Source organism: Solanum stenotomum, chromosome 1 (assembly GCF_019186545.1).
Source record: "Solanum stenotomum isolate F172 chromosome 1, ASM1918654v1, whole genome shotgun sequence".
Classification (NCBI taxonomy): domain Eukaryota; kingdom Viridiplantae; phylum Streptophyta; class Magnoliopsida; order Solanales; family Solanaceae; genus Solanum; species Solanum stenotomum.
Window position 1 is genome coordinate 10798371 of NC_064282.1, and position 15954 is coordinate 10814324.

General features: G+C 33.7%; 3 protein-coding genes across 3 annotated transcripts; 1 reads left to right on the top strand and 2 right to left on the bottom strand.

Moving 5' to 3' along the window:
* The first annotated feature begins 3205 nt into the window (after window positions 1-3205).
* LOC125848327 (40S ribosomal protein S10-1-like) lies at window positions 3206-5354 on the top strand. Its single transcript, XM_049528180.1, has 5 exons — window positions 3206-3315; window positions 3400-3448; window positions 3533-3812; window positions 3931-4066; window positions 5031-5354. The coding sequence occupies exons 1-5, from the start codon at window positions 3313-3315 to the stop codon at window positions 5109-5111; spliced, it is 549 nt and encodes a 182-aa protein (XP_049384137.1). The 5' UTR covers window positions 3206-3312; the 3' UTR covers window positions 5112-5354.
* Window positions 5355-5950: 596 nt separating this feature from the next.
* On the bottom strand, window positions 5951-9398 carry LOC125848033 (luminal-binding protein 5-like). Its single transcript, XM_049527817.1, has 7 exons — window positions 9223-9398; window positions 8308-8584; window positions 7985-8199; window positions 7135-7857; window positions 6873-7027; window positions 6672-6754; window positions 5951-6559 (listed from the first exon to the last, which is right to left on the bottom strand). The coding sequence occupies exons 1-7, from the start codon at window positions 9287-9289 to the stop codon at window positions 6070-6072; spliced, it is 2010 nt and encodes a 669-aa protein (XP_049383774.1). The 5' UTR covers window positions 9290-9398; the 3' UTR covers window positions 5951-6069.
* A 1601-nt stretch (window positions 9399-10999) lies between these two features.
* Window positions 11000-14359, bottom strand: LOC125848009 (formin-like protein 11). The gene is made up of 4 exons (XM_049527785.1): window positions 12599-14359; window positions 12310-12500; window positions 11951-12186; window positions 11000-11870 (listed from the first exon to the last, which is right to left on the bottom strand). Exons 1-4 carry the CDS (start codon window positions 14131-14133, stop codon window positions 11142-11144), a joined length of 2691 nt encoding a protein of 896 aa, XP_049383742.1. The 5' UTR covers window positions 14134-14359; the 3' UTR covers window positions 11000-11141.
* Window positions 14360-15954: the final 1595 nt, after the last annotated feature.

A 15954-nucleotide genomic window follows, 5' to 3' on the forward strand; every position in this document is an offset into this window, starting at 1 on the left:
TAGAGTGCCCTAATATCAGTAATTATATCGTTGGGAGTATGTTTCCTTTTATGATTCCCCAATATTGGAGCTGTCACACCACTAACAAACCCAATAGTAGCTTGTACCTTACTTAATACCCTATCCCTCAATGGACATCTATGTTCACTATTAAAGTATCTAACTTTGAATATGTCTGAATTTTTCCTAACAGAGGCCTTCAATTTCCAACAACAATCATCTGAATAACAGACTAATACGTAGCTGCAATTACACCATATATATTTGTTACTTGATCAGGTTTAATGTACTAATACATAAATAAAAACAGAAGAACAACACAAAATATATTATTATACCAGAAAGTTTAATGAGTACACATTCAATCATGTTCAGATGCAAATTTGATACCCAATTCAAAATTCACTAAATATGATAATTTATTGTATCCATTGCTCACAATTTTCAAACTAATCATTTTTCATCTACCATTCTAAATATATACATAAATAACCATAAGCAATTCAAAACGAACATGATACGTAACACCTACGACGGCACGTAACACATGTTATCAGTGTCATGGTAAACATATTAACAAACACTATAAAAAAAAATGAAGAAAATTATCAGATAATTTTATCACATACCTTTTGTTATCAGATCTTTTAACCTTAAAATTGAAGCTATTCTTTATTTTGTATTTTTCCATTACAGCCTTTAGAGTTGCCTTATCCTTGTACATTTGTTTCACTTCAACAACAGAAATATTTGTATCTGATATATAATTCTTCACCTCCATTTCTGGTATGTAGTATGAATCACCAATTTTTGATTCAACAATGGTTAGAGCCTTTGCGTCGTTTTTTCCACCCTCAACACACACGATTGCACCTGTTGTTGCATCGAAATTTTGTATCTTTTCATCACTTTTATCAGAGGTATCAATGCATAGAGGATACATACCGAATCCCACCTCATGTTTCTTAATTTCTATGTACAATTTCACCCTCATATCATTCCGAATACACAATGGAGATGAATTTCCTTCAACAACGTATCTGACCTCAATGTTTTTTTTGAATTTATCAATACCTAATTCAGCTGTAATTGCTGAAATAAGATTCACAAACGAAATATTTTCACAAACCACTATACCATCACTTATGTATCGTTCGTATCTAACATCACTTTCCCATGATCCAGAATGCCTTAACAAGATCGAAATATTCATGTCGAATCTTCACAAAATAGCGTTCCAAATTTGAGAGAGATAAAACTTTTATTCTTTTTTCAAAAAACAGGGAGAACGTTAGAGGATTAAAAAAAGTAAAAAACAAGCGTGATTTGAAATTAAAAAAAAAATCAGTTAGACAATTATGAACTATTGATTGGTTGAAGGAAGAAACGTAACCGTGATTTGTGGGAGTCAATTATAATTTCAGTTTTTAATCCCTTATTTAACGCATTAAACTGATAACAACAACTTACTAATTTAAGTATTAGCGCGTTATAAATTAAAGTATCAACGCTCCTATTTTATGTATCCGGAAAACACTAAATAAGGGATTTTTGGTAATTAATGAAAGAGTGGGGAAAGGAAGTAATTTCTTTCCTATACTATGTCATTTGCCTAATTTTTACTTAAATTATTAAATTTGAAAAAAGAACTTAAAGTCCATCCTTAATGTTGATACTCTCAAACTTAACAAATGCACAAAATGTGTTAATTCTAATTTGAAGGTGGGTGTTCAAATATCTTGTTGAGAACATAGGGGTGAAGCATATGCTGAATTTTGAGCTTACTTGGAGTTGATTTGAAGAGTTATTGTCTAGTCGATTTTTAAAGTTTATGCATCAAATAAATTGAGTTGACGCGTAATGTATATTTCCGTTGTATATATGTATACATCTTCTCTATATATTCACATATCTTTTGTATATCACATATCAAAATTTTGTATAATGTATTGTGAGACATGATATACATTGTTATATATATGTTTTAACCATATTGATTTTATATATGAATTTTGACTCCAAAACCATCATAGGCCTCCTTAAATTTTATATGTAGTTTCATTAAGGTGTGTTTTTCAAGAGAATTTCGAGTTCACTAACTAAAAAATCAACTATTCAATCTATTTCTTTTTAGTATATATTCAGAAAACATTACTCTTTATATGTAATAAATTTTTTCATTTCAATGATTCCCATGTCATGTTCAATGTATTAGGATTCGAAAGACATTTAAGTACATTTTATATACTTTTAGTTTAAGATAATAACATTTAGATTTTTTCTTTATTTATTTTTTACTTTGTGTATAATCAAACTAAGAGATATAAAATGACACGTAATGAATATCATATTATTTAGTCTATTAGTAAGTAATTATACAAATATTATTTTGTGTTGGATATTTTTAATTTATGACTTTTAACGTATAAACCACTTTAAAATAATTATTCTAAACGACCCCTCAATATGATCACATTGATACTTTATTTTTCCTTAATTTCTCTTAATATTTGTAATCATGCTTTTATTTTTACATATCTTTTTTTTTCCTAATTATAACTTTATCCTGTATTTTTTGTGTGTAACATTATAAATTTATTCTTCAAATTATTGATATGTGGCCTTTTTTTTTGCAATTAAAAACTATCATGCATGTTTAATGAAAATTTATTTGCCTCTTATAAATATATCCAAATATCATATTTATCAAAATAATATAGGGTAATACAATATCATAAATTATGAAGCGTAGTGTAACGATCATCCAAACAAGCTCTTAGGGGTTGTTCAGTAGTTGATTTGATAGTGAATTATGCATAAATAATAGTATCATATATTTGATAGCCGATTAAGAAGTAATTTATAAAGATATAAAAGTAATTAGGTGTTTGATTTGCGATTTACAAACCTAACATAATTAATACTCATATAAATTATGAGAGAAAATATGTATTATTCTATACCAAAAATAGAAAATGAAATACTCTAACTTAACTTTACCTAACTAATCATATACATAAAAAATATAAATAATTTTTTTTACAACTAATCCTTGGCTGCATAACTCAAGTCTCTAGCCATCTCATCGGTTTCTGTATTAAGGATCCACCAAGTATCATGGGCCAGCATTATCCACATTCTTATGGGCCGTTTAGGGCTTCAACTTGAACTAAGAAAAGCCCACTAAGATTCCAAACCTATCATATAAAACGTCGCAATCTAGGGTTCAAGGACAGAAAACTTTGCTGCTGAAATCGCTGGAGGCAACTGTGTGATTTCTCTCACAACTTCCCCAATCTTCTTTCAGCAGCCATGGTATTTTCTCTTCCTCTATCTGCATCTACGGAGGCCTTCTGTTTTCTATCGAAGTTTCTAATTCGAATTTGTCAATTTTTTCAGATTATCTCAGAGAAGAACCGTAGAGAGATCTCCAAATACCTCTTCCAAGGTCAGTATCTTTATCTCTTCATCTTTTTCTGTACGTCATTTCGTAAGTTTCATTTTATGATGTGATTTTTTGGTGGTGTTGTAGAGGGAGTGTGCTACGCGAAGAAGGATTACAACTTGGCCAAGCATCCGTTAATCGATGTGCCAAATCTACAGGTTATCAAACTGATGCAGAGCTTCAAATCTAAGGAGTATGTTCGCGAGACATTCGCTTGGATGCACTACTACTGGTACCTTACAAATGATGGCATTGAGTTCCTCAGGACTTACCTTAACCTTCCATCTGAAATTGTCCCCGCTACACTGAAGAAATCGGCTAAACCCCTTGGTCGACCCATGGGTGGCCCTCCAGGCGATCGTCCACGGTAATTACCCTTTCAGTTTGATTGATTAGTTTGTAATTGAGTTTTTTGCGAGTTCTAATTGATTTTCGTTGTGTATTTGTTCAAAAAAATAATTATGGATGTGTTACTGGTTTTGCAGTGGACCACCAAGGTTTGAGGGTGATAGGCCAAGGTTTGGCGACAGAGATGGTTACCGTGCTGGACCTAGAGGTCCACCTGGTGAGTTTGGAGGTGAGAAGGGTGGCGCTCCAGCTGACTACCAGCCTGCTTTCAGGGTAATTGCTCTTTTCTTTTAAATGCTGAAGCATATTTTTTTACTTTAGTTAGCCTAACAATTGTATTTATGAGCATTGTTTTCTTGTTGTTTGAAGTAAATAGACTATGTTTCTGTTGATTGAATAAGAATTATCTATTTATTCTGTATATGTTGAAAGGAAATGTATTGATGCCACTGATAAGTGTCTGAAATAGCTCAAACAAGCTTCTGAATTCTAACAAAATTTCCTGTAGTTTCCCTTTTGAGATTCGAAGGAGTTTTTCACTGTTCCCTTGGTATAAAATGGAGTCACCATATTCATCAGCTGCAGCATCTAGATGTTATCATTTTGTTGTTGGTCTTGTTCCCGGTTAGTGCATATTTTAGTTGCCAATTGAAACCTAAAACTTGGAGTAACCTAATTTATCCAAAGATCAACTTGAATTCGTTGGTCATGCTATTGCTCGACTTCATTCTACCTGTCAGTATGTTATTTGCTTCAGATTAGTTGTTGCCTATAGCTTAGTTGCTCGGACTCCGTAAATATTGCCGCACCATTGTTGGATCCTTTAATAAAATTCACTACTTTGGAAGAGTCCAAGCAATATTAGGTCTATAGAGATATTAGTCAGGGAAATACAAAAAAGCAGCGAAGTGAGTTGCTGATTGTTGATTTGGGTTCTCCTATGTACTGCCTTATTTGGGTTTTGTAGTCCCGTGGGAGAACCTAGTCAGCTTCACCTGTTAAAAAAAGTATCTTCGGTCTGAATGTCAGTAATCTGCTACATTTTTCTTCTCAGTATGGTGTTGTCTTTTAGAATTATTATTGTCTTGATACCTGAGTTTTGTTTTTCTTCACTTCATTGGTGCGTGAATCATCATTAAGTTGTGTTGGCGATACTTTGGTGCATGAGAAAGTATCTTGGATCAAATATCATGTGTTATTTCACCCAATTCTAAACTATCATGTTAACACTTTATAGGGTTCTGGTGGAAGACCTGGATTCGGCCGTGGATCTGGAGGTTTTGGTGGTGGTGCACCTACTAGTTCAAGCTTCTCTTAGATTCCTGCCATCTTAGACTTAGTGGTTGTTTCAATTTTGAAATCAGATGTTGAAATCACTTGGATTTTCATTTTCTTGTTAAAACTTAATATTCCAAGCAAGGTAATTTTATCTTTGTTGATCTTTAGAGAACTATAAGTTTTGTTCTGTTTCTTGTTCGTTTGTGTCTTTTGAGATATACTTTCAAGTTGTTCCAATGTGACATTATCAGGCACTTTATATATTGTTGGTGGTTTTAATCTTGCTCCCTGTTAAATTATGAATGATATGAAATTGTACCATTACTGAGTTATTTTGGAGATGCTATTCTTGCGATAGGCTAGGGATTTTCTCGTTGGCTGTTCCTTTTCTCTAGTGACACGGCAATATGAAATTGTTGAAGGATCAAATTGATAGAATTTGTGTTTTGTAAATATAGTTTCAATGTTTTTCGATATTAGTTTGTTCATTAGTATTTCGTATTATCAGAGTTTACGGTAGAAAAATGTTTTGGTATTTGGTAATTTCCGAGTGCCAATAGCTACTTCTGTGTCACTGAGTTGCATGTTCAATTGCTGTACTCAATAAGAGGCTTACCTCATTAGGTCTTCAATAAAACCTGGTAATATAAATTTTCAGGTCTCCTTCTAAAACATTTTAGCTCTTCCACAACACTAATTCAAGTTTCTACAGATCATACAAAAATACAGTCCTTGGTAATAGTATTATTATGTAAACTAATAAACAAATTGGTTTTCTATTTAACTCAAGAGTAATAGTAGTGTTATGCGTTAGAACCAGTTGTGCGATTCAAACAAATGGAAGAAAAGAATGCAGGTGAAAATAAAACTAGTAAAGAGTCAAATTAAATGGCCAAGTTTACTCTACAATCTTAAAGGGTAAACAACAAATGAAAAATGCAAAAAGAAAAAGGAAAGCTACTCATGAATGCAAAAATACAAAATATAGTATGTTCGCTCTATAATTCATCATAAGCCTCCTCCTCCTCATCTCCTGAATTTGCAGAACTAGCACCACTCTTCTCATAGACCTTCTTTATGACAGGATTGCATACATCTTCCAAGTCTTTCATCTTCTCATCATAGTCTTCTTTCTCCGCATTTTGATTATCATCCAACCACTCTGTAGCTTCCTTAAGAGCGTTCTCTATCTTCTTTTTGTCATCAGAATCAATCTTCTCTGCGAGCTTGTCGTTGATTGTGTTCTTCATGTTGTAAATGTATGTTTCGAGCTTGTTCTGAGCATCCACCTTCTCCTTTACCTTTCTGTCTTCCTCTGCAAACTCCTCCGCCTCCTTCAACATTCTATCGATTTCTTCCTGGCTTAGACGCGACTTGTCACTAGTGATGGTAATAGATTTCGATTTCTTAGCTGCTTTGTCTTGTGCTGTTACATGTAGAATTCCATTCTCATCAACCTGAAAAGTCACCTCAATTTGTGGCACTCCCCTACAAAAGATTTTAACATTATGTACTTGGATCAGAAGTTCCAAAGCTCATGAAAATGATATTAAAGGTTTTTTTCCTTCCTTTTAGCTACTTCTCATTCATCAAAACTTACCTTGGAGCAGGTGGTATACCAGACAAGTCGAAGCTTCCAAGTTCGCGACAATCCTTCGTTAAGCTCCTTTCACCTTCATATACCTAAAGGATATCCATAAGATTGTGTTAGTTCTTATTTCCAACATGTAGGAACAATGACCAACTATAGTTCAGACTTCAGTCTGATGTCAAACAATTGCTGAAATTCTAGCAATGTTACCTTAATTGTTACAGATGTTTGTTGGTCTTGATAGGTGGTGAAAACTTGGGTTTTCTTGACAGGTATCCTACTGTTTCTTGGAATCAACTTTGTCATAACCCCACCAACTGTCTCAATTCCCAGACTTAGAGGAGTTACATCAAGCAACAAAAGATCTGAGAAAAAAATAATAATAATGTCAAAACCATGTTATGCAAACTAAAAAAGAAACACAACAAAAAATGCTTCTGTTATATCAGAGGAAAAAACATAAATTAGTTACCTTTGGTCTCTTCCCCTCCTTCACCACCAAGGATTGCTCCTTGTATTGCTGCTCCGTAAGCTACAGCTTCGTCAGGATTAACACCCTTGTTAGGTTCTTTCCCATCAAAGAAATCCTTCAAGAGCTGTTGCACCTTTGGAATTCGAGTACTCCCACCAACGAGCACGAGTTCATCAATATCCGTCTTCTTCAAGTTTGCATCCTCTAATGCCTTCTTGACTGGACCCATTGTCTTCTTGAACAAATCCATGTTCAACTCCTCGAATCTCGCCCTTGTTAATGGCTCGGAGAAGTCAATACCATCGAAAAGAGACTCGATCTCGATACGTACTTGGTGCTGGTTACTTAAGGCCCTCTTGGCTCTCTCACATTCTCTTCTAAGCTTTCCAAGAGCTTTCTTGTCATTACTAATATCCTTGCTATATTTCCTCTTGATCAACTTGATGAAATAGTCCATTAGTTTGTGATCGAAGTCCTCTCCTCCTAAGTGAGTGTTACCATTCGTTGCTAGGACCTCAAAAACACCATTATCAATGCTAAGTATGCTAACATCAAATGTGCCACCACCAAGATCATACACCAAAATGTTCTGTTCTTTCCCTTTCTTATCCAATCCATAGGCTATAGCAGCCGCAGTCGGCTCGTTTATTATCCTAACTACATTCAGCCCTGCTATGGTACCAGCATCCTTGGTTGCTTGCCTTTGTGCATCATTAAAATAAGCTACATATGAACCAAATAACTCAATCAACAACAAAAAAAAAAGAGAACAACTTTTTCATGATCAAAGTTATAGCAATTATGTGAAAATACATGTTATCGATATCTTTTTAATGTCGTTTAAGTTTACCTGGAACGGTGATGACAGCGTGCTTAATTGATTTCCCTAGATATGCCTCAGCTGTTTCCTTCATTTTCTGCAAAATCATAGCACTAATTTCCTCTGGGCTAAACACTTTAACGTCGCCCTCTTTAATCTTCACTTCTACATAAGGCTTGCCATCTTTGTTCACAATATTAAAAGGCAACATTTTGATAATTTTCTGAACTTCCGGATCATCAAACCTACCAAAACAACACCGACAAAATAAAATCAGAACACCAAAAATCACACAAGCTCCACAATACAACTTTCACAACAAAACAATTTTTTTTAGCTGATCATAAACTTACTTCCTTCCAATAAGCCGTTTAACATCATATATAGTCCGTTCGGGGTTAAGAGCTGCTTGGTTCTTTGCAGCTTCTCCAATTAACCTCTCTGTATCAGTAAATGCAACCCATGAAGGGGTGATTCTGTTTCCTTGGTCGTTCGCTATGATCTCGACATTGTTCTCACCTTTGTATACACCCACACAAGAATATGTTGTCCCTAGATCAATTCCAATCACTGTTCCAAGATTCTGTTTCTGTTTTTTCTCAGCAGCTACTGTTACTCCTAAGCAAAACTCTTCCAGAACATTTAAAAAAACAGTCAGCTGCTCATCATGCAGTGAAATTCAACTTATCTTTGAAGAACAAGAAAAAGCAATCAGAAATATCAAGAATCTAACTACAAATAAATATATCAGGAAAATTGTGACAATTTCAACAAAAAAACTACAACTTTACAGGAAAACCACTGATTTATATGGGAAAGTTTCTATTTTTACTAGCCTCACAAGATGAAAACAGAGAAGATAAACTGAAATATGCAAACAAATTATCTAGTTCTAACTCAACCCCAAAAGTCACTTCATATTATCCAAATAATTCATATAAGCAAACCACCCGTCCAATTCCTACATTACTTTAACCCACTCTAACACCCCATGGAACGGGCCCAAACGAGACAAACCCTACGCTAATACCTAACTCAACCCAAAAGTTAACTCACGAGAGCAGAATTGTCCAAGTTCATATAAATAGAGAGTCTCTTCCCAACCATAGTGGGGACTTTAACCCACCCTAATAATTTCAACAATATATAAAAACAAACTTGTGCATGTATAGCAATACCCAAACAACAACAAAAGTAAAATTAAGAAGTAAAAGGAGGCAAAAAAACAAGAAAACTCTTAAAGGTAATAAGAGTAATTAGATAGTCACCTGAAGCAAAAAGAAGCAAAATCAAGAATGCTAAGTTCTTGAAATCTTTTGAACGTCTCATTCTCATTAATTCTCCCTTGATTGATGAATACTTGATTATTGAGGCTATTTAAAGTTGTGAGTTGTGAGTGAATTTTTAGTTTGATGACATAAAACTAGAGTGTTCTCTCCAATAGCAGAAGTTGATATGCTGTTTCTTGCTTCAATAATATTTTACACATCAATCAACCAATTACCATCAAACACGTGGGTACCCGTTCGGTTAATGAAAGTCCCCGAATGTTCTTGATTTATTGAGCACCAACGATAATATAAAAATATATATAAAGCGCTTTCTGTTAGCAACATTCTATTTATAACAAATAATAAGAAATTAAATTAAACTAGAATTAGAAAATCTATTTTATATGAATTAGGATAACAAATTCTAATTGAACATCAATTAAATAAATACAAAAAATAACAAATTCTTAGCAACTTACGCTTTTTACTCCAACTTTAATTCCGGTCCTTAATCGATTAAAGGGTAGAACTTCGTATCAATTCCTATTTAGGATTACTTTTTCTTTTTTGTAATGATATAATCAATTTGGTGAAATTATGTTTTTATACTTCATTCTCAAAAATATTGTTAAATATGTTTTTTATTCAATTTTTTTTTTGTATATTGCTGGCTGCTTGGCGCACTCTTTTTCACTGATAATAATGATTAAACATTTGTCACTATAAAAAAAAAAGGTTTGATGAGAGTTTTAAAACAAAAGGTGGAAAAGAGAGATATATTAAAGTAAAAAATAAGGATATATAATGTTTTTAGATCAAAAGATTAAAAAAAGAGAGGGACATTTGTGAACCATTTTCACATGGGTATTTTTTATTTTCTTTAATTTTAAAAATATTGCAAACACAAGCTACCAACCCAAGTTCTTCATTATTTGGTTAATTTTTTTTTGTTATTATCCCCAAATACTTTTAATACTTCCCAAAATAAGCTCATTTTGCATATTGATCAAACGTGATAATTATTTTGCTACTTTTGACAAAAAGATGATCTAAGTAGGCATTTGGTCATGTTTTATTATGAATTTTGGAAAGAAGAAGTTTTTATTTATGAAGTGAAATGATATTTGAAAATTGAAAGTTGTGTTCAACCACAAATACAAATTAGAGTTGTTTTTAAATTTTTATGAGTAGTTTAAATGGAAAGAAGTAAAAAAAAACCTTTTTATTATTTTTCAAATTCTTGGAAATTTTATAATTCAACTTCAAGCGTGATTCAAAAAAAAATTTGGCCAAACATATTTTTTGGGAATTCAACCCTAAAAAATATGTAAAAAATTAATGCCACTCCTAAATATAGCTAAAGATGGTGATCTTTTCTGTTATCCAGTTGAAGCTGCTGAGCTATTTTTATTGATGTTGAAAAAGGAGTCAATATTCTTCTTGTAAATACAAATTCTGCATTGACAACTAAGTCTATGAGTGCATGTCAGAAATCAGAAATCCTTATTAAGATAAAGTGGTTAAATGATGATGTCTACTCTCTGCTTCAATTGGCCTCCAGGAATCTCAATCCTTCCATTTCAGAAGGGGAATCTCAAATCTTGATTTTGTACCTTCTGATTTGGTTACACTTGTTGAAAATATTTGAAAATGTGATTTTCAAAATCCAATCAAAGTTCGTAGTCAAACAGATTAATCTGATCCAAAATCATATCGCCAAACGCTAGCACAAGATGGATTGATTTTGCCACCTTTTAAGGTTTGGTTACCACATTTGATGACCTTATTGTACACTGTTATTCATTATGACTACAAGTTATTGAGGCCAATAACTTTTGAATTCTTGATACAAAATCTTACACAATAGTTGAAAATTGTTAAAAGAAGAAACATACAAAAACTATTAACACACAATCCTATCTGAATGGGGCTAGAGGGTTAGGACTATTAGGTGTTTTTGAGCTTCTAAGCTCTTTGCATACATGATCTAACATGTTCAAGAAATCTCTCACAATGACGAAAATCCGGAGAGGGTTGGATTCATCTTTGCTTACATTTCCATGGAAGTATTCTGTGACTTCTTTAACACGTAAAAGAACTCGATTCTCGTCTTCCTGTAATTCCTTTAGGTTCCTTTCTGCATAATTCAAGAATGTTGTCATTGAGTGCACAAAGTTACCATTATTTTCAAATGGAGACAAGTCATTTGTTACTAATGCTTTTATCTTGTTCATTTCTTCTGATAGATCTGAGACTGAGGTTGCTATGACATCCAAGTCCATTGTGGCTGTTTTCTTGACATTGAATAGCTCAGTGCCTAGACCAGAAACAAGATCAAGACCCATCCTTTTGTAATCTTCCTCTCTGTCTGCAATAGTTTTAATCTTGCGTCTCCCGTCTATCTTTCCCATGATGCTTTGTGAGACCTTCAAGCCTTCTGATCGAATGATTTCTTGAACGACGAAATGAAGCAGTGTGGTTTTTCCATCAGTGCCTTTTACGTCGGATAGCTTAAGTAAGGCATCAAGTTTGAATGCTCTGGCTCCTCCTCTTATTGTCCCAATGTTCATCCTGTTTCCAGTTTTCAACACTGCTTCTAGCAATTTTAAGAACAGTCGACTTGATCTGAGTTCCTTGCAGGCCTCCTGAGAGAGTAAAATGTTAACTTTAGTCATTATTATCAGATGATAAGTGAGAAAAGCTACTTTTTTTTTTGGTTAGTTACCTCTAGCATTGAGAAAGATTTTTTGAGAAGATTAACTTCATCATCAAATGTCTCGCGATAAAGCATGGCTTCGATTCTCAAGAATGCAAATGGCACCTTAAGCATTGCCATTACAAACTTCTCTGCTGACCCTAGTTCATTGATGTCTCCTTTATAACTTGACAGTTTGTCCTCTTCTTCTTTAGTAGGTACCATCTTAGCCAGAGCCTCCAGTTGTGGCAAAAACAATCCGTTTCCTATTAGGAAGACGTTGTAAGAGACGATGACACTTAATCTTATTAATTCCATGAGGAAATAGAATAATGTGCAGACAAGTTGACACAATTCTGCAAAGGGAGATGAAAGTTAGAATTGCTTACCTTTTATTAGTGCTTCAGAAACTTGTTCTACAGTCACACCCAAAGCTTTGGACAGTATGCTTATGTTTTGTAGTCTTTTAGGCTCAAGAACATGCTTGCTTGGAGATGGAGTTTTGCTTTTCCCTTCATCAATCTTCATAGAATTGTGTAGATTGTAGCCGAAAAGCGACTCAATCATTTCCTCATCAAATCTGCTCCACGAACATAAATTTGTAAATGGACTGAACTGATAACGAAAATAAGGAATAATAATATCTAACCTTAAAGGAGAAAAATGAAACACTCTTACTCGAACGAGCTTGGTCTGAGCTTGTCCCAAACAGTTGATCGGTCTGGTGCAGCTCTTACTTTGTCCCAGTGAAGTGGTTTCAATTTTGGGAGTGGACTTCCATCTTTGCCTAATGCCAATTGTTGGCAAGGCAAAGACGGTGGAGGGGGCGGGCCTTTTGAAAGACTAGTACTTTCACTTGCAAATGGTGGAGGACAAGGTGGAGGTGGAATTCCTCCAGCAGGCTTAGCCTGATTTGGAGGTGATTGTAACAAATCATTTTCCAAAGAACTATCTGAATTTCTAGTGGATGATTCAATTTGCAATGAAGCATGACTCAAAACTTTCGACTTCATTTTCACTGAAGAAACTGTAGGCCTACAAGGAGATTGAGTTGGAAATGTAGGCAAAGGAGGCGGTGGAGGTGGAGGCAGTGGGGGTGGAGTAGACAAGTGTGTTGAGGAGGATACAGAACAAGTTAAGGTTTTTAATTCATCTTGAGGCATAATTTCTGAGGTATCTATAAGACTACCAGCTGAAACATTGGATAGTCTATTACTAGACGAACGCGAATTACATAAAGAATGGAATATTTCTTCATCATCTGATGAATGAACTTCCTCAGGAACTATTTTGTCACCACTGGAAGAGTTACAATCATTGATATCACACTTCATTGAATCTGCACTTTCATAAACACAGACAATTTCTCCAACACCTGAACAATTATCATCATCAGGCATTGACACACTGATTTCCTCTTCTTGTTCATCTCTCTCACTCAATGTATTGTTTGCTATGTTTTCATTTGAGTCAATTTTTTCAATTACAGAACTTTTATTTAGACAAATCGATTCCGATGATTCGAGAGCAACTTCTAGTGAATCAAGGTAAAAAAGGTCAGGGCCTGGATCAGAAGTTACCTTTTTCACTGAATTCTGAGAGCTACCGTACCTTGATCTACATACACTTCCTGCTTCACTGCTGAACAGTGACACTGATCTAGTTGATTTCTTTCTTTGTTTCTTGAACTTTTTGCAGCCCCAAAAAAGGGCAATTGCACACAACACAGTTGAAATCCCAGCAGAAACAAGAACAGCTGTTAAAACTCTAGTACTCCTCCCTCTTCTTTTCACCCTTACCCTGTGTGCAGCTGGGATAAAGGGATGGTGATGAGGATGCCGATGAACTCGTGGCACCGGCGAAGGAGCTGGAGCTTCAGGGGCAATTGATGGTGATGGAGAAGGTGAAGGTGATACTGCAAAATATGCAAAATCATCATTTCTTGGACCAAACCTCCTTAGTCCAAGCAAAGTTCTGAACTTTTCCACAATCAAGATTTGCTTCCCTCCATAGATCTTTCCAATTGGACTTTCATTTCCATCCCCATTTCTAACCATATAATGTATCTCTTCAAAGCCATGAATACTATTCAAGTACTTTGCAGCATTCAATGAGACATCCCTAACCAAAATATGTGTACAACAGAAAGATACAAGAATGAAGGTGATGATAAAGAGAAAATGTAAAAGAATCCTAAAACCATGATGACCCATTTTCTTGAAACAAAAATCATGAAAGAAATCATCAACCTTTATGCAAATATAAATTCAACCCAACATTCTTTTTATTTTTCTTCTCTGTTATTAAAAATGTAATGCACCAAAGAGAAAAAAGAAGAAATCTTTATTGCTACTCCAAGGAACCCCTGAGTTGTGGCAGTTGTAGGTGTACTGGACCTTCTTTATTTTCTCTCTGTTACCTCTTTTCTCTCTCCTCTCCTTCCATTAATTCTCCCTGCTGAATACTGTTAATAGTAGTACATCATTTTTCAATTGTACACTTATGTTCTTGCTTACTTTTTTGAGTTTTTGTCTTTATGTCTTTTATCTTCTCTAGTCACTAATAACTAAACAACCAAGAATCAAGAATCAAGAAAAGACTATGTTTTTTTTTTCTTGATTTGCATAATTTCAATTTAGTAAAACAGATTAATGGGTATTTTGCATTTGAAAAACTAAGGTTTTTGAAGCTAAAAAGTTGTAATTTTTCAATCTAAAAATGTGGTAGGGTAGAAATTGGTTGGACTTGCCTTACATCATAGGAAGGTGACAATTTATTATGTGTAAGAAAACGAAACAGAAATCGTCCATCACTTTCTCATGTGATCCTCTCACATAGATACATTTTTATGAAAATAAATTAGATATTTATGTTGTGATAAAAAGATTCAAGGAAAAAGTTAGATTCTTATGCTGCATTATTTTATAGAGATTATAAGCTGCTGATCTCTTTTACTATTAAATCACAGCCGTCATACTTGACACAATTATCTCCAACATTATCACAATGTTGGGACTTACTTCTTTTGCAGTCAATTCATTAACACTCTTTTTTCTGTCATGTAAAAGTTTTCTATCATTTCTTAATCTACAAAAAGTTCATTTATCCAATTATTTTTTATCTGCAATATATGACACATTCTTTTTCTAGTTTGTTCCAAATTAGAAAATGATTAACTAAGCATTTCACATTTTATTCTTAATGAAAAGATTTTATAATGCCACGAGTGTTATGACAAACATGTTTAGGGTCATAAGTTTAAAAAATTTATACACGCAAATATTGTACAAGTTTTAAATATCTCATTTATATTTTTTTTAGTCTTAATTCAAACTATGTCACATAAATTGTAATGGAGAGTAATACTCTATGCGTCCAACAATAGTTGCCCACTATACTAATTTGGGATGTCCAATAATATTTTCCCAATATATGAAATCAATGGATAATTTTACATTTAGTTCCTAGTTCCTAATTTACTCTTATCATTAATTATAGGTATTTATTTATTACATTTTCAAGATATTGTATTTATTAGTATATTCAAAGGGTGGTATATTATCCTTCTATTTATAGTTTTTTAAGAAGCGCGCAAAGTCAATAGTGGACAAGTATTGTTGAACAGAGAAAGATTATTAAGTAAGGAAAGATGTGTTGCGTACTACCTCCAAGATGTGACCTAATGGTCAATGAATTTAGTTGAGAATCATGAGCTCTTAGGTTCAAACCCTAGCATATACAAAAAACAAAATACTAGCTGATTTCTTTTCATCTGTCTTAATCTTCGTGGATAGAGTCACCTAATAGCTATTGCTAGTGAGAGATTGCACGGTATCTTGTGAAATTAGACATGTTACACGAAAGTTGACTTAGACATCCTGATCGTTAAATAAAAAAAATGTGTTTTATAAGTAAGAAAAAATAGTATCCAATGTGCAAGGCCATATGTCCTTTTCAAGGTACACATTTTTGTTAATTGATTAGTTAATTACAAAAAGTACTATATGTAATATAGGTTTGACAATGTAACATCT